The sequence below is a fragment of the Pelophylax lessonae genome (assembly GCF_965119305.1).
Source record: "Pelophylax lessonae genome assembly, chromosome: 11".
In the NCBI taxonomy this organism is placed as follows: domain Eukaryota; kingdom Metazoa; phylum Chordata; class Amphibia; order Anura; family Ranidae; genus Pelophylax; species Pelophylax lessonae.
The window spans coordinates 190,936,406-190,958,855 of record NC_138778.1 but is presented as its reverse complement, the minus strand read 5'-3'; the positions used below and the strand labels follow the sequence as shown (position 1 = coordinate 190,958,855).

Genomic DNA, 22,450 nt, shown 5'->3' with positions numbered 1-22,450 from the left:
TCCCTGCAAAGCTATCTTTATGAACTGACGTTTCAAAGCTATTTGCCTCCGCAATTTACTTCAATACATGCAAATTCCATGTGAGATGTTATATTTGCAAAGAAAGTAGATTGCAAGCAATGTGTACCACCTTTCCTGTGATTTATACCATTTCTGTTTCATTTTTTTGATTGGCATCAGCATATGGCTCAATCTATTCAGAGTGCACAGGATTTCTTTATATGGGGGCGTGTGAAATGATCACCCCCCTCTAGACATGCAATCTTTCAATTGTACAACAACCCCACACTGGCTAAAGACTATGCTTTAATATATATAGAAAAGAATCATATTAAATATATTTCTAGTGTGCCTAAAGTTTGTCTCCATTACAGTAGATGTGATCTGGAGTATTTTATATGCACATCAAAGGATGCCGTGCAAATTGGACCTTTTATACAGAAACGTCAGTTCTACTTATAATGCAACAGCTATGCTGTACATTTTTAGGGGGAATTGAGTTTGATTATTGAATTTCCAAATTTGGACCAATCCGATTTCAGGATAGAAGGGATATTAATGTTCAATATCTCTAATACTGTTTTGAAATTCTCTTTCTTTATTTGTGATAACTATCTAATAATAATAATAATAATAATCTGTATTAAGAGCCGGTTCACATACAGGCGACCCGACTTCCCTGGGCGACCTGTGAAGTCGCGGTGCACAGCTCGCACCGCGACCTCGGCATGCACAGACTTCATATCCTTGAAGTCAATGCAGGTCGCCCCAAAGTAGTACGGGACCCTTTTTCTAAGTCGGAGCGACTTGTGTCGCTCCTATTAGAATCGGTCCTGTGCTACTCTATGGCAGGCGACCCACGGCGACTTGTCAGGCGACCAGGTCGCCTGACAAGTCGCCCCAGTGTGAACGGGGTCTAATAATAATAATCTGTATAATATGATAATTAATAATAATCTGTATAATATAATAATAGTAATCTCTATTAATAATAAGCTGTATAATAATAATAATAATCATAACAATAAAATCTGTTTTATGTAATAAAACCTAATAATCTGTGACTATCTCATTGATATGAAAATTATATTATTCGTTTTTTAGCAGGGCCCTGCTGGTTATTTTTTAGAAGTTAAATATTTTGTATTTTTGATTTTTCTTCCTTTCTTTATATCTACTGTACATATAAAGAAAGGAAGAAAAATCAAAATCAAACATACTAAATATTTAAAAACTTTTATAAAAAGATAAAAAAAAAAAAAATCAGCAGGGCTCTGCCAGTGTTAATTTTGGCAGCAAATTTCAATTTAGTTTTAGTCTTAGTCTTAGGACTAAAATGGCATTTTAGTTTTAGTCCTATTTTAGTCTTCTGCAAGTGTTTTACTTTTAGTCGCATTTAGTCGACTAAAACTCCAGTATATTTTAGTCGACTAAAACGCCCTACATTTTAGTCGACTAAAACTCATTTTAGTCATCTATAATCAAATGGGTGTAGTTCAATTGTAATTTGTAATGCATTATTTAAGCATTTCTCTACAATTTCCAAACTCATTATATACTACTGCTGGTCCTGGAGTGAAAAATCTAATATGTTATTATTTATTCTTTGAGCATGCACCAGTGTTAATTTTTGGCAGCAAATTTCGATTTAGTTTTAGTTATAGTCTTTTGACTAAAATGCCATTTTAGTTTTAGTCGTATTTTAGTCATCTGAATTGTGTTAGTCGACGAAAACGTTTTAGTCGACAAAATTAACACTGGGCTCTGCTAAACAAATTAATATTTTAATTTTAATGAGATAGTCAAAGCCTCGATAGTTTTTACAAATAAAGGAGAATTTCAAAAGAAGTATTGGAGATATTGATTGAACATTAATATCCCCTTTATCTTAAAATCTGATTGGTCCAAAATTGGATATTCAATAGCCAAATATAATTCCCCCTAAAAATGTACAGCATAGCTGTTGCATCATATTCAGAACTGACGTTTCTGTATAATATATTGGGATGCACCTGTATATGTGTCTTTAAATATGATGGGCTAATAAAGCATTAATTATTATTCTTGTAGCATATGATCTGTATTGGTAGCAACAGTATTATAGGGCTTTTTTTTCCTTGGTTTGAGAAATAAAAATCTGATTTATGATAGAATCTTATTTGTTTGGGGTCGGACTTTAGGAAGTACTCTCTGGGATAAAGTGCCATATATTTTTTTTCTTAGTTCTTATTTAATAAGTAGCAGTGCCTATCAGTAGATACTCAGGGGTGAAAATACCATTTGTGCACTTATAGAAGGGCCCTCTGGAATTAAGGCTCGGTTCACACTAGTGCCACTTTAAAGTCACGCCATTTCCAGTGCGACTTTAATGCGACATAAAGTGTTAGTAAACCCAGGACCCTGCATTCGCAATATCTGGTCTCTCACAGTACACAGAACATGGAAATGCAATTATCTTAGTAAATATAAACTGATAAATACCTTTTCTCATCAGCAGTATATAGCAGTCTTGTGAATTCTATTAGTATTGGTTAAAGCTTGTAGGAAGAGTTTTCACTCTCCCCTAAATGTCCCCTGACCCTTTGTCTGGACAGTGCTGATTGGCCCTGTGCTGATCACATGCACCTTCTCAAGAAAAAAAACTCTCTAGTAATACACACCAAACTGAGCATGTGCAGCGTGGAGCCCTAAGAGATTGCAACCTGTTCAGACAGGTGATGGTGATCCTGTATCAGTTATCAGTTACTACTTGTCACCATCAAACATGTAACCATCAGACAGGCATTGTGTATCAGTAGAACCCGCACACCTCATATGTAGCTCCCCCCTGGGTCTACTGAAGGCAGGGAGTCACCTCCAGAGGTCAGGAGCTAGCTAGCATTTACCCCAGGGCTGAGTCCATGGCTATAATGGGGAGTTTAGAACAAAAATTGGGCGCCAGTCACTTTAGATCTTTTCAAAGCCTTAATGTGGAACTTGAAAGAAGGTAGTAGGAAAGAGGGTTAGGGGTCTCAGATATCAGTAGCAGAACATTTACAGACTCCTTGGATCCAGAAAAAGTACAGCTTCACAGTACCAGAACCCAGAGCCGACCCAAGGCTCTGTTCTATCAGGAGATGGATTGGGGACAGTGGAAGAAGGGGAGGATCAGAGAAGACAGGATCAAACTGCCTTTTTACACAATGCAGAGGATTAACCCCCTAGGTTCCACAGTGAGTATAACGAGCATGGATTACTGCATGCACAGACTGATTTTACTGTTGTGGGTTTAGTAACACTTTTAAGTGTGGCTAATTACACTCTATGGCATTCAGGTTGCAAGAAAGTTGCATCAAAGTAATGCAGGAACCTTTTCCTTTGCAACTTAAGTCGCATGGATTGTAATGGGTGCCATTAAAATAAATTTCATGCTACTTTGTGTCGCACTAGTAATAATGGAGCCTTAGAGGACATTTCAGCTAGTGGGTCAGTCAGTTGTTTGTATCTCTGCTGTTGCCACTGCTGTCTTCCAGGGCAAGGGAGGAGGCACTCTTTATGATGATCAAATCCTTCTGTAGACTATGAAGTGGTATTTGTACAGTACCTGGATGGGGAGCCCAAAAATAGGGCCTTTTGGTACTTTGGTAACGAAGTCTGCCATTGATTCCTCCTCAATAGTCATGGTTGTATCAAACACACCCCAAAACCTGCTGTGTAACGCAATAGGAGCTCTCCTTTGTGTGCCAATCATTATGAGCTCAGGCTTAGACACAACATGAATCCCAATGATTTTGAAGCAAGAGAGGCACAGATAAACACTTATTCTGGGTATGTAGTCTTCTTGCCGTAAAACAAATATGATTGTCCTTCAATCACGCAAGAATGTATCTGAAGACTCCTAAACCTCAATATCCTGCAGGATTAGGCGTTTCGGCATGTAAACCAATCTGGGCTCATAGTCCTATTACAAATAAAGTGCAGATAGCCCAGGACTGACTTTTATACGCTTGGCTCTGTGAAGCTTCGGTTGTGTTGCTGCCAGGCACCTCAGTGATTTACATAAAGGCCAACAGACCGGAGGAAATGCCGGCTCTTTATGGCCCAGGGCACATCTCCAAAGGTCTTTTAAGAAGCTGAGAATCTTGTGTGCCATTTGGGAAGGTCTCTTGCAATGTGGTTGGGAGAGGAGACAAAGGAAGATATATAGTCTGTTTTATAGAGTAGTGCTCAGTTTCATTTTGCCCTCACCTGATTCAAACTTTTTTGTATGTTGCAGACATGCTGCCCACAGATACTAGAGGGCAATGAGAGGTGCTGGCACCCTTCAAACTCTTTTAGGCACTGGGTCTGAAAAAATGAAGCAGGGACAGAGATGGATGAAAGCAGAATGGGGCTCTAGCCAAGGCAGTAGCAGAGTTGTATAAAGTGCTCGAAACCCATACTTGAGTAAAAGTACAAGTGCTCAATCAAAAAGTGACTTGAGTAGAAGTACTAAAGTATTCAACATTTTTTGTACTTAAGTATTGCAAGTAGTTTTTTTAAAAATTTTGCTACTCAAGTACTGAAAGCAAAAGTACAAGTACTGTGTCAGTTTCATTTTGCCCTCACCTGATTCAAACTTTTTTGTATGTTGCAGACATGCTGCCCACAGATACTAGAGGGCAATGAGAGGTGCTGGCACCCTTTAACCTCTTTTAGGCACTTGTGACTTCAACTGGGTCTGAAAAAATGAAGCAGGGACAGAGATGGATGAAAGCAGAATGGGGCTCTAGCCAAGGCAGCAGCAGAGTTGTATAAAGTGCTCGAAACCCATACTTGAGTAAAAGTACAAGTGCTCAATCAAAAAGTGACTTGAGTAGAAGTACTAAAGTATTCAACATTTTTTGTACTTAAGTATTGCAAGTAGTTTTTTTTTTAAATTTTGCTACACAAGTACTGAAAGTAAAAGTACATGTACTGTGTTATGTAGTTATTAAAGAAAGAAGTCAAAAGTTTGAACATCATATTGTTTTTTATTATTTCAAATGCAGCTTTTATGTATACATACAGTAGCTTTTATTTTCCTATGCGCTGATAATACACATGTTTTGAGCTTCATGAAACCTGCCATCTACTGTTCTGGCAGTGGTAATTTTTTATAATAGTAACGAGTAACTATGCAGCACAAAAAAAAAAATATCAGAGTAGAAGTATTGAAATCATTGAAAAAATGTAGTGAAGTAAAAGTGGAAGTAGGAGAAAAAAAATTCTACTCTAGGAAAGTACAGATACCGCCTTTCAGTACTTAATCTCTGGGTAGCAGCTTTGGCTCTCACCATCCATATTGTTGACATTCGATGAGGATTACAATAGAAACAGAGAAGCACTTGCACTGTCTGTACTGACATGGCTCCATTAGACACCCAACTGTCAACAAGTCCATTCTCCCGTATGAAGTGACATTCAATTACACAGCTTTGACCAGTTGTATTATCCTCCTGGTTTATTGCAGGAGCATGAAGGTTGTAGCTGGGCCCCCTGGACATCCACAAAGACCCAGTCTCCTGCTTAGATTGCCTTATGGGTGATCTGTTGTGTTTATCCTGTTCAGAGTGGCAGGAGAGGGGTGACGTAAGCTCCAGGTTCTGCTTATCATGGGAAAAATGCAGAGTTGTATAAAGTACTCGAAACCCATACTTGAGTAAAAGTACAAGTGCTCGATCAAAAAGTGACTTGAGTAGAAGTGGAAGTGCTCGATCAAAAATTTACTTGAGTAGAAGTACTAAAGTATTCAAAATTTTTTCTACTTAAGTATTGCAAGTAGTTTTTTTAAAAATTTTGCTACTCAAGTACTGAAAGTAAAAGTACAAGTACTGTGTTATGTAGTTATTAAAGAAAGAAGTCAAAAGTTTGAACATCATATTGTTTTTTATTATTTCAAATGCAGCTTTTATTTATGCATACAGTAGCATTTATTTTCGTATGCGCTGATAATACACATGTTTTGAGCTTCATGAAACCTGCCATCTACTGTTCTGGCAGTGGTAATTTTTATAATAGTAACGAGTAACTATGCAGCACAAAAAAAAAATATTGGAGTAGAAGTATTGAAATCATTGAAAAAATGTAGTGAAGTAAAAGTGGAAGTAGGAGAAAAAAATTCTACTCTAGGAAAGTACAGATACCGCCTTTCGGTACTTAAATACAGTAGTGAAGTAGTTCTACTTAGTTACTATACATCTCTGGAAAAATGTAAAGATTTTTGCTTAAAACTGAAGCAATTAAAAAAATAATCTAAATGTCCCACCTTGATCTGTGGTCACAAAACATGCTGGGTCCTGAGTCTCCTCTTTTTTGGACTGCAGGGAGTTATGTGGATACTTTCTATTTTGTTCATTGACGGGGTGCTCACAGGGTCCTGAAAACTCCAGTGGTTGTGTAATGTCACCAGGCAGGTCGGTGACTGTCACAGAATGCAGGATCGCCAGTCTTCAGTCCTGTCATAGGTGTTGCTGAGGGTTGTGTGATATCAGTGAGTAAGAAAAGGGCAAAGGAAGAGTGGGGGCAATAAGACTGTGGTCAATTTGCATCAAGATTGGGTTTAAGCCTTTATACACAGGTGGTTTCTTGTATAAGAGTAGTGCATACAGCAAGCAAATGCATCCTATTTGTAATGTTATTTTAAAAATGCTGCCAGCCAAATTTTAATAGATTTTAGATATTGCCAATGTTTAAATTTAAAATATTATCCAATTTTCTGGAATGCAGGATATACAGGGAGGAACAATGTAGCATTGAATCGTTACAGTTTGTGAACCTATTAGAGTTGGCTTTAATTGTCCCTATAGATGTCCTCATTGTGCTTAATCATCGCTGCATTCAAAAGTAAAATCTTTGGGTTTCCGATTTGCAAAATAGTTTAAAGGGTGGACCTATAGACGTTTGTTAACCTAATGGTGAGTTATGCATAGCTAAAGAAAAAGGGTAATAGAGAGGATGAAATACTTTTCCAGGAGAAAATTCTGCATCGGGCTCCCTTGTGCTGATTTGTTCAATTTTAACAGCCTTTACTATATAAAATACTAAGCCTGAGATATACTTGTATTAGAAGGTACCAACATCCAGCATAGATAAATTAGAGGGGGAAGGGAAACGAGGACCATTCCTCCCCATGTTGGGTCCAGGGGGAATAGGGGAATGGGAAGATTAAATAGGACTTTACTATATACAGTCGGTAATCATTGTTAACCTGTATATACTATTGTAGGGGGGGGGGGGTTAGTATCTTTCCCATATATCACCAGTTTGGTCCTGTGCGTCAATGTTGGTCATAGTTAACCACGTGGCGGTCATACGTCTGTCATCATCACTACTTATCAGGCTATGTCATGTTGTCCTGCCCATCCCATTCAGGACTGGTGTGTGTGGACAGAGATAAGGCCATGTCAGGACTATGTACCCTCACTTGTAAATGGTATAGCTAGTTCTGTTCTGAATGTGAGGGTAAAGGGTATCGGTCACAAACAAAGCACTGCATGAATAAGTGGCAGTTTACTTGTTGCATTGAATAGATTTGCGACTGGGCAGGGAATATTTATAAAATGGCTAAATTTGATTTCTACTGTTTAATTTTGCAGCCCTTATCGCTTTGTCCAAATGTAATTGGGACGGTCAACTTTTTAAATTTGACGACTCTTTTTGTGCTCAGTCCTGCTCGCTAGTACTCATTCGGTGCCCTGTAAATGGGAATTTTAGTGTAAAATACTTGTTTGCAATGCGCTAGCTTCCCCACCGCAGAGTCTTGTGGTAAGAGAATATAGAGGGTGATTGCTGGCAAATATTGGCTATTCCCGGAACACAACCAAGCCTGCATTCAACTATTGTATGAGTATGGTCTTGTTGGAAGTGCTGGCTTTGCTAAAAAAAAAAAAAAAAAAAAAAAAAAAATCATTGATTGTTACAGTGAACCTTTCACTGGGAAAATGTCGCTTTTCCACTGCATGGAACCGAACGGTTCGGCTCGCTTTTGTGCTTTTCCACTGCTGGTACCGCATGGTACGGTGTAGGAACGGTTCGGTACGGCGGCGCTTTTCCTCTGCATGGAACCGAACGGTTCGGCTCGCTTTTGTGCTTTTCCACTGCTGGTACTGCATGGTACGGTGTAGGAACGGTTCGGTACGGCGGCGCTTTTCCTCTGCATGGAACCGAACGGTACGGCTCTCAAAAACAGTACCACCTTGATTGTGGTTCCAAGAGGTACCATACCGGTACCATATCCCACAATCCTTTGCATGCAGTCACTACTAGCCACTGATTGGTCAGAGAATCGTTGTTATCCCACCCACTTAACTTTAGTACTAATTTAGTGGAAAAGCAAACCATACCGTACCAAACCGTTCCAACACATTACCATGCGGTACCAGCAGTGGAAAAGCAAACCGGGCCAAGCAGGGCCGAGTAGAGCCGAGCCGGTACTTGCAGTGGAAAAGTGCCATTAGTCCAGGCAGAAGTCACACTGCTAGGGAAACAATTGTAGATTGCAAAGAGAGGTTTAATACTGTGGAAAAATGACTTTTGCATGAAAGTGGGCCTTTATTTTTGGTCTGGAATCTTTTTATATAGTATATTTATCACTGATAGTGCACTGTGTGTTGGTCACGGTACCTCAATGGTTGGAGCATTGATTTGGGCTAATTTATAGTATTACCACTTAAGGCATATGGTGGAGCTGCAGATGGTCAGGACTATGGAACCTCACCTCAGCTGTATTTTACACAAATTGTTTGTGAATTTGAATGGGTTTCAAACAACTGAATGTGTGGTCCCTGGAAGGCACAGCTGCTTTTGTGATATGAATTTCTTTAGAGGTCGGTAGCACCCAAAATTGATATTTCAGTTGTAAGCCTTTTTGTAGACAGTTGACATGCATACTAGATATTTATATGGCTTGGGGAATACAGTGGTAATATTTATCCACCAGAATCCATGCCAGTGCCTCATATGCAGTTATGCTTTCGCCCTCTTGCAGCAGATTCTGTATGATATTGTAGAATAAACATATCCTTGGGAATCCAGTTGTCAGAAATGACTGAAAGGAAATCTAACTACCCGGCATCTACAGAGGTATAGGAGGCCGGCAGGTGGCTCTGCTGACCGGTGGCCTTATGTTAGGTAGAGACGGTCTTTAGGTTGTTTGATTATTGACATCTCTGTTATGCCTCGTTTCCACTGAGTGGAACGGTTCGGGTGGGTACAGTTTGTAAGGGTTAGAATGGTCCGGTCTATTCAGGTGAGCGTTTCCACTGCAAGTCGGGCCACCAGGGACCATGCGGGGTTTACACCACATGAGGTGTTTGTTTTGCTCTTTCATTTGACGTGAGCATTGAAGTTTTCCTGTCCGCCAATCAGTGGAATCTATCGTGTGACGCCAGTAGCTCCGCCCTAACCGTACCGTACCATTTCCTATGGCCCTACATCTGAAGCAGGACCAGGATTTGGTTCGGTTGTATGGGCCACTTTCATAATGGAAACGCTCAAATTAGCACACCATACCGAACCGACCCGAACCGATCCGCTCAGTGGAAACGAGGCTTTAGAGAACACATGAAAACCATTCCATAAAGTTTCAGTTCACTTTCCAAACAACTTTATGGTATTGCTTTATTCCATCCATAAGGAACAGCTGGAGAGAATTCGATCCTCAGGAAGGTAGACACTAATTGCAAGTTCCGTTCTTCATAAATCTTCCTAATGTTGTTCTTCTTATTTTCTGCAGGTTGAACTCCACGTTCACTTGGATGGCAGCTTCAAGCCAGAAACAATCCTCCATTTTGCAAAGTAAGTAATTTTAGGATCCTGTCCATATAAATTATAGTCAATTTAAAATACATTAAAATGTATAAAATATATTGTGATTAGGTTGTGGGAAATCTGGAATTGCAGAGGTGGAGAGAGAGTCAGGGAGAGATGGAGCAGAAGAATGGGAGGGGGGGGGAGAGAGGTAAAAAGAAGTGAGGGACAGGGAAGCATGCATTTGTGTGTGGGGAGATAAGTGGGAGAGAGCAAAAGGTGGATGGAAAAGAAGAAGTTAGAGAGAGGGATGGAGATTGTTGGAGTTAGAACTTACACAGGGTTAATGACCTTCTTCCTCCCAAATGTGACACAATTCAGCTGTGGCATTTGGCTGCCCATGCCCAAGGACTGTTTATTGGGAGGAAGAGGAAAAGTTCACATGCTTCCCCATACCTGGAAGTACTGGGTATTTTTTAGGACTCTTACGGTGGGGGGGGGGGGGGGGGGTTAAGGCCAGCAAGAGAACCCTGAATGGTCAAAATGATAGATTTTCTTCAAGGGCCAGTCCACCCTAAGTTTCATTTACTTGGGGTGACCTGTTGACTTTCTATATAACGATATAAAACAAAAAGCCTCAGTTTATCCAAAATGAAATTTTTAGGAAGGAACAACTCACATTTGTTTGCCTTTCTGACCAGTGCTGGGGTGGGAAGTGTATGGATATCACGATAATGCTGTGCATTGGTGTCTTACTTCTCTCCTAATTCCAGCTCTTCTCTTGTTCTGTCCAGGAAAAGAAAGATCCAACTTCCAGCAGATACAGTAGAAGGCCTCCTGCAAATCATATCATATGAGGAACCTATCAGTCTTACAGAGTTCTTGGCCAAATTCAACCCTTACATGCCTGTCATTGCGTGAGTCACCCACCGGCTCTGCCAGATCCCTTTTTTTGCCAGACGTCAAGCAGATGTTTCCAGATTCCAGAACTTGGCTATGGGGTGATAAGCTGGGGTTGCAGGCAGGGAAGAGGTTCCTATAGTAAACTTTTGGCTGGGAGGACTCCAGTGTATTCTTTATCCTCTGTGTAGCTGTGAAAACAAAGACACAACTATAGTTGTAATAGGCTGCTTTGGGCCTGGAAGCATAGGGGTCTGAGTACAGAGGATATATTTTATTAAAGCGCCTGACCTGAAAAAATACATAGACTGGCATTAAGTCAACTCTCTTATTTATAATGCAATTTGCCTTGCTGTTATGTTGCTTCAAGGGCTTCAATACTTTGACTCTGTTTCTCAACCGACTTCAAGAACTGCTTGCTGGTTCTGGGTCATTGCCTAAAAAAGTATGAAAGTTGGGCAGATTTCCTTTAAAGTGGAACCCCACTATCTCAATCAACATCGACTATTTCTAATCCTTATGCTGCTAGCATTCGTAAATAGATAGAAAAGTATGTCATATTTACTTGTTTTAAACTAGGGTTTTTTTTACATTTCTTTAGTTCCTTTCTAGTTTCCATGCCTAGGCAAATGTCACACATCCCAGGAGTCTTCAGGAGGGGAGGAGTGGTGTACTCAGCTAAGCACCCCCTCCTGACTGCATACCTGAGCCAAGGGCAGATGGATTCCGGGAAGTAAATGCTACTTGAATCATCTGCCCTTACTCAAGATGGCCACGGCCAGAAATGCTAGGAGGGTGTTTTTCTAAGCATACAGACATGGATGAATGGGGGAGCTTGCTTTGATTATTCAAAATGAATTGAATAGCGCTTTTAGTGTGTGGTGCTCAGATACTGTGTAGTTCCGCTTTACGATGAAACTCCAGAGAAAATGAGAAGTCTTTGCTTCATAGATTCAGCTAGACCAGTCCACACATCTTAAAGGACAAGTACTGCAAAAAGTTATATTTTAGTAATAGGTGAAGTCTGGTGGGATGAGTCATTCTCCTTGCTTCTTATATGTCCAGGATACTCCAACAAAAAGAGATCACCTTTCTATAATATCTGACTCGGTTCTTGTCCACCTCTGAGTTTTTGGTGTTCATGCCTGGTTTTATGTGTCCAGCTCCTCGTGTTACATTATATAGAAAACTAAATCAATCAGGGATGGTGGGAGCCTTTAATAATGGGCAGAGCTGGTGTGAAGCCCTGGGAACTCAGCTAAGAGATCTCGCCTATAGAGTGCTCGAGGGATGGAAGAGACTGCCAATGTGGTTTACCATTGACATTTGGGAAGCCTTTACCAGAAAAAGAAAGCTGAGATGCAAAAACCCTATATGTGTCCGTGCTGTGGCCTACTCTAAGTCTCCATTCACACTGGTACGACTTGTCAGGCGACTTGGTCAGCCTGACAAGTCGCGCACCGTTGCGTCCCATAGTGTAGTATAGGACCGATTCTAATAGGAGCGACACAAGTCGCTCCGACTTAGAAAAAGGGTCCTGTACTACTTCGGGGCGACCTGGAGCGACTTGCATAGACATTCATTTTATGAAGTCCGTGCAAGTCGCGCCGAAGCCGCGCTGCACGCGACTTCACAGGTCGCCCCCTAAGTCGGAGCGACGTAGTGTGAACGGAGTCTAAGAACTGGTTGTACACAATGGGGGACATTTATGGAAGCAAGAAAAAAAAAAAGTGCTGTTTGTTTTTCTGTCTTTTATGCCACTGTGGCAAATAAACTGCATTGACATACATACTTGTTTCCCTCTTTAGGGGTGACAGGGAGGCAATCAAGCGAGTGGCCTATGAATTTGTCGAGATGAAAGCCAAAGAAGGGGTGGTGTACGTGGAGGTCAGATACAGCCCCCACTTACTTGCCAATTCCAAGGTGGACCCCATCCCGTGGGGACAGAAAGAGTAAGTGATATCCAAAAAAGGGACTTTAATCTGAGACCTATGCAGAGGGGCAGGCACAATTAAATCTGTCTAGTGTGTCAGTCTAATGAGCTGTCAATTATTGCAAAATAGCATGTAAGCAGGCATGTGTACTGGGGTTGTCAATGCCTACCGGACTAAATCCAAAACTAAACCAAATGTGGCTTTAGATACAATTTAATGCCCAGCAAAAAGTTGAATTATGGTCATGTTGGCCGCAGACGCCTGTACAGGCAGGAAGGATCAATGTTGCCATTACAGTGCTGATTGTGTTTCTGTCCTGTCTTACATTATCAAGAAGCTGAAATGAGCTTTTAGCTAATGTTGGATAATAGGATGTATCCCATGTCCTTTATGTAATGGGCTTTGTCTCCGCAGGGGTGACGTCACGCCTGACGATGTGGTGAATCTCGTGAACCAAGGGCTGCGGGAAGGGGAGAAAAAATTCAACATCAAAGCCAGGTCTATCCTATGCTGCATGCGGCATATGCCAAGTAATGTATTCCAGCCTCCGCTTGCCACTCTCTTTTAATTGTTTGCCTTGTGTTACTGATAACGAATTAACAAGCTTGTGTGTTGTAAAAAAGAGGAGAGAGTTTGTGTAACCCAAAGCAAGTCCAGAGTTGGACTCCCTATTGCGGGATAGAATGTGTTGAGGAACCCTGTACTGAGACAATGCCATTGCTGAGCTCCATCTGGCTATCTGTGACTTCTGAGCCTCAGACCTGGAACTAGAATGTGGCAAGTTAAGGCAGAACTCTGGATCTGCATGCTGGTTGTGGGTCAGGGATTTGGAGAGTATTGATGCTTTTGGATTGATGTGACAAAATGGAGGATAACAATGGCAGCCCCCATACTTTCCGCATGACAGAGTCACTCTGAGTCTATGCAAATGACAGATTAGCCGCTTTTGTTTGCAACACCATCATTTTCTAGTTCTCCAATATGTATACATCTGTAAGGAGAACACAGGCGCCACTCTAAGTGCAGTATTTGAAATGTATTTAATAAACCAAATAAGAGGAACTCACAAAGGAATATATAAAAGGCATCGTGGTATATAAAGTTGATAAGGTTCAATCGCTCCGGTGTCCAGGTCAGGATGGCTGAGCGGTCTCGATACACAGGCTGTGACCGGTGGATGTTGGCACTTCCTAGTCGTGGGGACTCGTGGCTGCCCTCCGCCGTCACTTCCGGGATTGCGTAATGGCGCCGGCGACGCGTTCTCGGAGCATGCGCTCCTTCCTCAGGCCGATACTGCGCCATTTTGGATGTGGTACTTAAGTAGGGCAGGAGTCCAGACCAGCTGGGTCCTAAGGCCTACCAAATCTGACAGACAAGTGGCTGAATATGGAGGCAGCTAATATCCATTGTATATATATATACACTCATAAAGCTGCTACATGTTAATATAATACAAATAATACATAAAGACTATATATATAAAAAAGGAAGGGGGAAATAATAGCGATTATTTCTACTATTACCAATGTGTATTAAAGCGGAGTTCCACCCAAAAGTGGAACTTCCGCTTTAGGGAGTCCTGACCCCCCGACATGCCACATTTGGCATGTCATTTTTTGGGGGGGGGAGCGGGTACCTAGTTTTGACAGGTACCCGCTCCCACTTCCGCTCGGAGCGCCGCGGCGCCCTGAGCGGAAGTTCTCCTCTCCCCCTCCCTCCCTGCAATCTTCTGGGACACGTCAGAGGTCCCAGAAGATTGCCGGCCAATCACGGCGCGCAGCGCGACTCGCGCATGCGCAGTGGGTACCCGGCTGTGAAGCCGCAAACTGTAACAGCCGGGTGCCCACAGCAGTGATGCCGGCGCCGAGGGAGAGGATCGAGGCTTCCGGCGGCCGCATCGCTGGACCGTTGGACAGGTGAGTAAATGGCTGGAACTCCGCTTTAAGCTGTATGAGCAATGGTTGAAAAATGACATAAACATAAATAATAAGTTTGAATAAAAATAATAATAATTTACCCCAGTTTTGTAAACCTTGTTTTAATATGTATACATCAATCCCCTATGTTCTCCTTTCCCCCCTTTAATTGCCATTAGCAGACAACAGAAACAATAGGGATATGGGTCTTTTAGAAGGTGGTGTTCCCCTTTACCTATACATTCACACATCCTAAAATTGGAACTAAACCCTCATCCTTTACAGCCAAAGGAGCTGCCATGTTGACCTCTGATTGATATGCATATGCCATGGTGCTGCAAATGTGATGGCTTGGCAGTTCTGGTTATAGCATTAAAAACTGTTCTCATCCACAGTGTGCATTGAATGCAGTTGTTTTGGGGAACAGCTATATCGGTGGGTTTAGTTCCGCACTGCAAGGGGTGAATTGTTCATGTCTCTGCGTGTCTTCACATACAATGAAAGACTATTATTCCATCAGTGCTGGGATAGGGGGCCCCTATGCAAGAGTATTTGTTTTTCTGGTGTCAAGAATTTGGCATTTTTGTAGCTTTTTAAAGAGTGTCTTGCATTATAACTAGTAAAAAAAAAATACAATCTAAGTGTTACTATCTCTACAAAATGTTCTCTAGATTTTCTAAAACAATGTAAGTAAGGATCTAAGCCAGCCTTTCTCAATGTTTATACCCTAGAGCAGTGGTCCTCAACTCAGGTCCTTGGGGCCCACTAACAGGCCAGATTTTAGGTATTACCTTGGGGAGATTGCAGACTAGACTACTGCAATCACTGAGTTGCAAATGTGATCACCTGTGATGTCATTCAGTTATCTTGCAAACCTGGCCTGTTAGTGGGCCCTGAGGACCGGAGTTGAGGACCACTGCCCTAGAGCAAACCTTAAATTATTTTCAGGGGGAACCCCTAATTCCAATTCATTTGGGAACAATGGGGAAAAATGCGCCTTACATTGGTGATCAGCAGGAAGAATGCCACCCTTAAAGACCGCTAAAAAGATCATTGGCATCAAGCTGCTGGTTTTGCCAAGTGGCATGGGCCTTGGAACCATGCAGGCACCATCAGATGGAAGGTCAATCAACAACAGCTCAAGGAACCTCTAGCAACATCTGGAGGAACCCTAAGTTTCTGTGCATCCTTGGTTGAGAATGGTTTAAGCAGTCCTTTTAAATCTTATCCAGTCACACAACCCTTCCCATGACATAGCTGTTGGTAGACCTAAAGTCAGATCTTTAATGTGTATGGTTAACATTACTCTTCCTGCTGTGGTATGTTTGGATAGTAGGGTGGATGCTACAAATGTCTTGTTATGTTGGTTGGAAATGTGTCTGCTTTGAGCCTTTTAGTCCAACTAACAGAATGAAAACTCAGATTGTGTTTTTTGACAAGTTTCCAAAGAAAATACTTGTTTAAATTTTGATGCGTGTTAAAGGTTTTTAGAAACTCATCCTTAAAGATGCTGTTAGATTTGAGGGCCGGGCCCAGGTATATACAAGCCCTGTAAACCAGTTTACCATCTTGACGTTTCCACTTTCAGTGAAAGCCTATGGAGCACTCTATCAGTAGAGGGTCATGGAGGCTGCAGAACCCTTTCCATTTACTAAAGGAGTGAAGAGATTGCACACACCACCACAATTGCAAAATAATCACTCACCCTGCGCTCTAGTTTTCACAGAGATCTAAATATATACACATATAAGACCTATACGGTCTCAGCTGCTGTTATATTCAAGAAGTTATGACAAAGGTGTAATAGACAATCTAAAAGATTATGGATAAATCCACAACACTAACAGCGCTAATGAATAAGTCTGCTAATATCAAGGTGACTCCCATGTGGGAGGACTGATGTCAAACAGAAATTAATGCAGTTTTCAATCACAAGACGGTTTCAGTAAATGACAGTCCAAATCCCAGGGAAAGGGTGTGAAGGATTTCTTATTCATCCACCATAACTCCACCAATCACCAGTGCTCCCCCCTCTCTCCTGGAACTCACCAGATCAAAGATCAAACAACTCCCTCAGAGTATACTCCGATCACCATGTGGACGTCTCCAAAATCGTAAGATCGAAACTCCATATAAACCTTATTAGCCTTCATATAAAACTCCATTCATGGTAGCATGTAAATGAAGAGTAGGGGCACATAGTGTAATTCCGCAACTTTAATAGATAAAATATGACACACAAAGCCCCGCTCCCCTCAAGATGTCTACTTCCAGCAATTGATTCAAATGAAGGCATTCAATAAAACATGCACGCTCCATGACCCATCACCCGATCGAACCCGTATTTGCCAGGAGACCGTAGCGTGGCCAAGCGTGACACTGGTATGAGGCGACCGCGCACACACGCCCTGACGCGTTTCGTCGATAAGACTTCCTCTGAGAGCGTGTGTGTGCGGCGCGGTCGGCCAATATTTATCATCCATACGGCGCAGGCGCACTCGGCACCGTCGCCGTGACCCGGAAGTGAGCGGGACACGCTCACTTCCGCTTTCCTGACGTCACTGCCTTTCCATTTACTGCTTGCTGTCCAAATGACAAATATTTCACGTGGTATATACTGTATATCCATAATAGTAGTAAGGCTACATTTACCCCTCTGCATTAGATGGGTGTCACCATTTATCCAAATAAAAGATGCATTTTGCTGAAATACTGCACCAAAAATTATTTTTTTAACACACCAAAGCACAGAATTATTATTTTGGCTTCATTCAGCAGAGATGTAATTGCACTGCCTGACATACATATAGCCACTAGAAGGAGCACCTACAGATATGAAACCTGTAAAAATATGGCTGGGATGTAAAAAGAAAATGGCTTGCAGGTACATTTTCCAAACAAATTTGAATAAATGATTTCAGAAATTGTAGCCTTATCCAGCGTGAAGGTTAAGAGTCATGACTTTGTTTAATTACATGAATTCACAGTGACGGCGTGTTGGCATAGTTTGTGGGGACCTGTGACCTTATTTTGTGGTTGTAGATTCGTGAGGCTGCACATCCAGGTTACTGAACGGCGTACAAACACCGGCCTTCTATTTTATGTGTTGACTTTGGCAGGTTATGATTCCACATTTCTGACATAACTGCGCTCTGCTGTTAGTAAACACGGTCTTTCACCTAAAAAACTTTCCCTACAGAACAAGGTAACCAAGGCAGCTCTCCGAGGCCTTATCTAATGTAAACAGAACTGTGCTTTTTCATGGTAGGTTCCACGTGACCATTCTGGTGGCCATTGTTAGTGGAAGGTCATTCTAGAGCTGATTTGCTGAAAATCGGTCCATGTATTGACTTGTATGACGGACAGATATTTCTTCTACAATGGAAGATGTAGTCAAGTGACCATGTCGGTCATTTCCTGCACAATATAGATGTTTGCAACAGTATGCAAACTATCATCCAGAACTTTTTCTGCACTTGATTGTTCATAGAAAAAAAAATTTAGTTGGTTGCCCAGAAAGTATATTTATATATATATATATATATATATATATATATATATATATATATATATATATATATATATATATATGTAAGGGGTCTCCAAACTACGACCCACAGGCCACATGTTGCCCGCTTCAAGATTTTATTTGGCCCGCAACTAGGTTCAGTGCTGTATCTCTGTGTACAGACTGAAAATTCACATCAGCTGGTCTTTGCGTCTAATGGGGACCCTGATGTAAGAGGGGATTCTGATGAGGACCCTAATGTAAGGGGGGATTCTGATGAGGACTCTGATGTAAGGGGGGATTCTGATGAGGACTCTGATGTAATTGGGGATTCTGATGGGGATCCTGATGTAAGGGGGGATTCTGATGGGGACCCTGATGTAAGGGGGGATTCTGATGAGGACCCTGATGTAAGGGGGAATTCTAATGAGGACCCTGATGTAAGGGGGATTCTGGTGGGGACCCTGATGTAAGGGGGGATTCTGATGAGGACCCTGATGTAAGGGGGGATTCTAATGAGGACCCTGATGTAAGGGGGATTCTGGTGGGGACCCTGATGTAAGGGGGGATTCTGGTGGGGACCCTGATGTAAGGGGGGATTCTGATGGGGACCCTGATGTAAGGGGGGATTCTGATGGGGACCCTGATGTAAGGGGGGATTCAGATGGGGATCCTGATGCAAGGGGGGATTCTGATGGGGACCCTGATGTAAGGGGGGATTCTGATGGGGACCCTGATGTAAGGGGGGATTCTGATGGAGATCCTGATGTAAAGGGGATTCTGATGGGGACCCTGATGTAAGGGGGGACTTGAATGGGGACCATGAGGTAAGGGGGGATTCTGATGAAGACCCTAAAGTAAAGGGGGACTTGGATGAGGACCCTGATGTAAGGGGGACTTGGGTGGGGACCCTTATGTTTGGTTTGACTCAGATGGGGACCCTGATGTAAGGGGGGACGCTGATGCAGAACCACTAGTCCTGCATTGTATGTTGGGGCAGAGAGGGTTCCCCACAACCTGGAGCACCAGAGAGAAGAGGAGAGTGCTGGAGCCTGCTGGAGGGAGGAATAAGACAAGTATTACAGTTTATACCTCTACCCCTAGACCTAACCCTTGCATGTTTATTTATTTATTTAACAATCGCAGGGTTCAGCTTTAAAAACACATAAAAATGACTTCACTGCAGCAATATGCATTGAAATAAGTGTGCACCTACCTAACCTAAGTGTTCTAGGTGTTTGTTTTCTTGTACTGTCTTATGGATAAGATGTATAAATCCAATTGTTTATTGGCAATATGGCCTTGTTAAGCCTTGTGTATGGATGTACAGGTTCTGTTTATTTTCCATTATTAAAAGTTTGATGTAATGAAATGTAAAATCCTGGACAGATGTTGGGATATTTGCTCTCCTTATGTATTACATGGTTACAACATTGACTGGTTCTTGGCAGGCCGGTGGAAGTGATCTCACTGTGCGGAATTGGCACTGTCAAGTCTTTTGTTGCAATACGCTGTGTCATAATATTTGTGAAACCACAACCCATATTTCAATCCTAGTGATTCATGACTTGTTGTCTAAAAAAAAAGAGGAGGGAAATCCAGTAGATTGATAGAGTTGCTGTGACTGGCTTATCTTTTCCTTGTTGGTCTGCAGTCTCTAATGATGTGAATCAAGTCCAATGCTCCCGAAAGCATGTGACCTAAACTTTAGGGGGTTCTGGGACAACATTTTTTTTAAATTAGATAAACCTTTTTTTTTAACTGAGTGATAAATGGTTTGGTAAAAGTTGTGCCTTGTGGAGCCATGTGAAGTTTGAAATGTCAATGTTCGCTAGCAGTTGACTTGGTTAAGAGGTTATGATTATCGAAAGCCGTTACCAAAATTTCATACATATAAATTATTTACTACGACTATAAAAGCCATGAATAATATAAACATCGAAAATGTGGACCATTGTGTATGCAATGAAGGTATTGTGATCTACTAGTCCTCATCCATATGAGTTAGGACTACATTACCTTCACTTCTTGCAACCATACGCACTACATGGGTGTCTGTGATTGGTAATCGTGTTCTAAACACACCACAAAAGCATTTCTGTAAAACTGAATCATCTACTATGCAAACACAGAATATTGATTATGAATCAGGACTGTTATCATAGATCATTGGAGGTCCCTTAGTCACGCCATTGCCTATCCCCAAGCATTTGTTTTTGCCTGGAGGGATGTAATAGTTATACTAGTTTTCAGCTCAGATCTAACACAGATCCACATCCACACAATCCACTTTAATGGCATCCCAGTCTTAGTCCGTAGGGTTCAATATTGAGTTGGCCCCCCTTTGCAGCTACAGCTTCAACTCTTCTGGGAAGGCTGTCCACAAGGTTTAGGAGTGTCTATGGGAATGTTTGACCATTCTTCCAGAAGCGCATTTGTGAGGTCAGGCACTGATTTGGACAAGAAGGCCTGGCTCACAGTCTTCGCTCTAATTCATCCTAGAGGTGTTCTGTAGGGTTGAGGTCAGGACTCTGTGCAGGCCAGTCAACTTCCTCCACTCCAAACTTGCTCCAAACTCGCTCATCCATATCTTTATGGACCTTGCTTTGTGCACTGGTACGCAGTCATGTTGGAACAGGAAGGGGCCATCCCCAAACTGTTCCCACAAAGTTGGGAGTATGAAATTGTCCAAAATGTCTTGGTATGCTGACACCTTAAGAATTCCCTTCACTGGAACTAAGGGGCCAAGACCAATGCATGTGGTCATTGTTGGATGGGATTTTATGTCTGTGGGCACTCCAGACATCCTTCCTCTGGACAAGAAACTATTAGATAAGTGGGATTCCTTGGGCAAATCACTTTCATCTTCCCTGATCAACTCTGCCTTTTCCCTATCCATAGGCATACACATGCATTTGGTCATACTGGGAAGTGGTCATATGTCTGTGGGCAGTCCAGACCAACTCTTACAAATCTCAGGAGAAGAAACAATCAGATCACTTGGATTCCTTGTGCAAATCACTATTGTCTCCACTGATAACCCAACTCTATATTTTTCTCCTCCATAGGCATGTACATGCATTTGATCATATTGGGGAAGTAATTGTATGTCTGTGGGCACTCCATACATCCCTCTGACTGATCTCGGGAGTAGAACAGAAGCAATTAGAAAAGTTGGATTTAGCAGGTAACTTGAGATGACCCTCGATATCCAACTTTGCCTTTTTCTTCCACCATAGGCATAAACATGCATGTTTGACTGTTCCAAGCATACATGTTTATAAAAAGATCTTTTGTTGGAATGATCTCAGTAGGACATCTGCAATTCTGAATAATTAGAATTGTGGAGGCTTCCATATAAACAATTTGCAAGTTCCTGAGTATTTAAAACTTCTGCTGGCATAAACTGGGTTGGTGCCGGAAACCTGGTTGGTTGCAGAAACAGTTGGAAATTGATTACTGGGTGTGGTAATGTGATGGTTCCAGCTGATCCCATGAGGATGTATAGAGATGACTCACTGCTTGGTGTAAATCTCCTTGGCTTATCCTACTCTTCTAATTCTAGCGTGAGTCAGTTGGGGTGAGATGTGACTTTTGGCCTCTGTACAGATGATAACTGATCGACAGGTTTTTCTTTTTTTGTTTATATGCAAGAGTGGGAGTTATTGAGCAATCCTTCACTTCTGTGGTTGTCAGGGATTGTGTACCGAGATTATGGAACAGCCTGGAACCATTTATGAAATGTTTTTGTGAATTCCTCACTTTTTCATCAGATTGATTCTCCCCTCCCCTCCTCTTGTTTATGAGCTGCATATCTAAGCTGCATTATGTGTTGGAGTATCTTAAGGCATCCCGCAAGGCTAATATGCAGTCAGGAGTCCTGGTGCAGTTGCCCCCCCAACCGCAAATTCCAGAAGAATTTAACATGGTTCTGGGAAGGCAGATCCTGGAGCACTCCGCTTGCAGTTGCTCCTGCAATCATTCTGCAGGTTATCACAGTAATGCCCCGTACACACGCACAGATTGTTGGCCGTAAATTTTCGGCCAACGTTCGATCGGCCGATTGTCGGCTTGTTAGTATGATGCTTCCGACAACCAACTGCGACTTTCCGGCCGAACAAAATCTGGTGTGCAGGCTATAAATTTTTTGTTGGCCAACAACAGAACGGCCGATTGTTCCTCAGTCAGTACAGATTTCGGCAGACAAAAATCAGTTGAGCAAGATTGAGCATGCTCAGAGAAGAAAAAACACTGGGAAAGTCAACCATCACATGACCTCACTTCTGAAGTTGGTTTTTGTTGGCCAACAAAAGTCCAGTGCAAGTCTAGAGCACATTTAAACCAACAAACACTGGACAAAAGACGGCCGATCGGTCGGCCAACAATCGGTGTGTGTGTACGAGGCTTAAGCCATATTGACCCATCCCTAGCATATTAAAGCTCCC

At 42.0% G+C, this 22,450-nt stretch overlaps 1 protein-coding gene across 2 annotated transcripts in view; it reads left to right on the top strand.

The window, feature by feature from the left end:
- The window catches only part of ADA (adenosine deaminase), a 211,460-nt gene that overhangs the window by 150,722 nt on the left and 38,288 nt on the right, over window positions 1-22,450 (top strand). For both annotated transcript variants that reach the window (XM_082271886.1, XM_082271885.1), the window contains exons 2-5: window positions 9,734-9,795; window positions 10,542-10,664; window positions 12,456-12,599; window positions 12,996-13,111. In XM_082271886.1, the coding sequence (XP_082128012.1) occupies window positions 10,651-10,664; window positions 12,456-12,599; window positions 12,996-13,111 (274 nt within the window). In that variant the 5' untranslated portion in view covers window positions 9,734-9,795; window positions 10,542-10,650. The remainder of the gene's footprint in view (window positions 1-9,733; window positions 9,796-10,541; window positions 10,665-12,455; window positions 12,600-12,995; window positions 13,112-22,450) is intronic.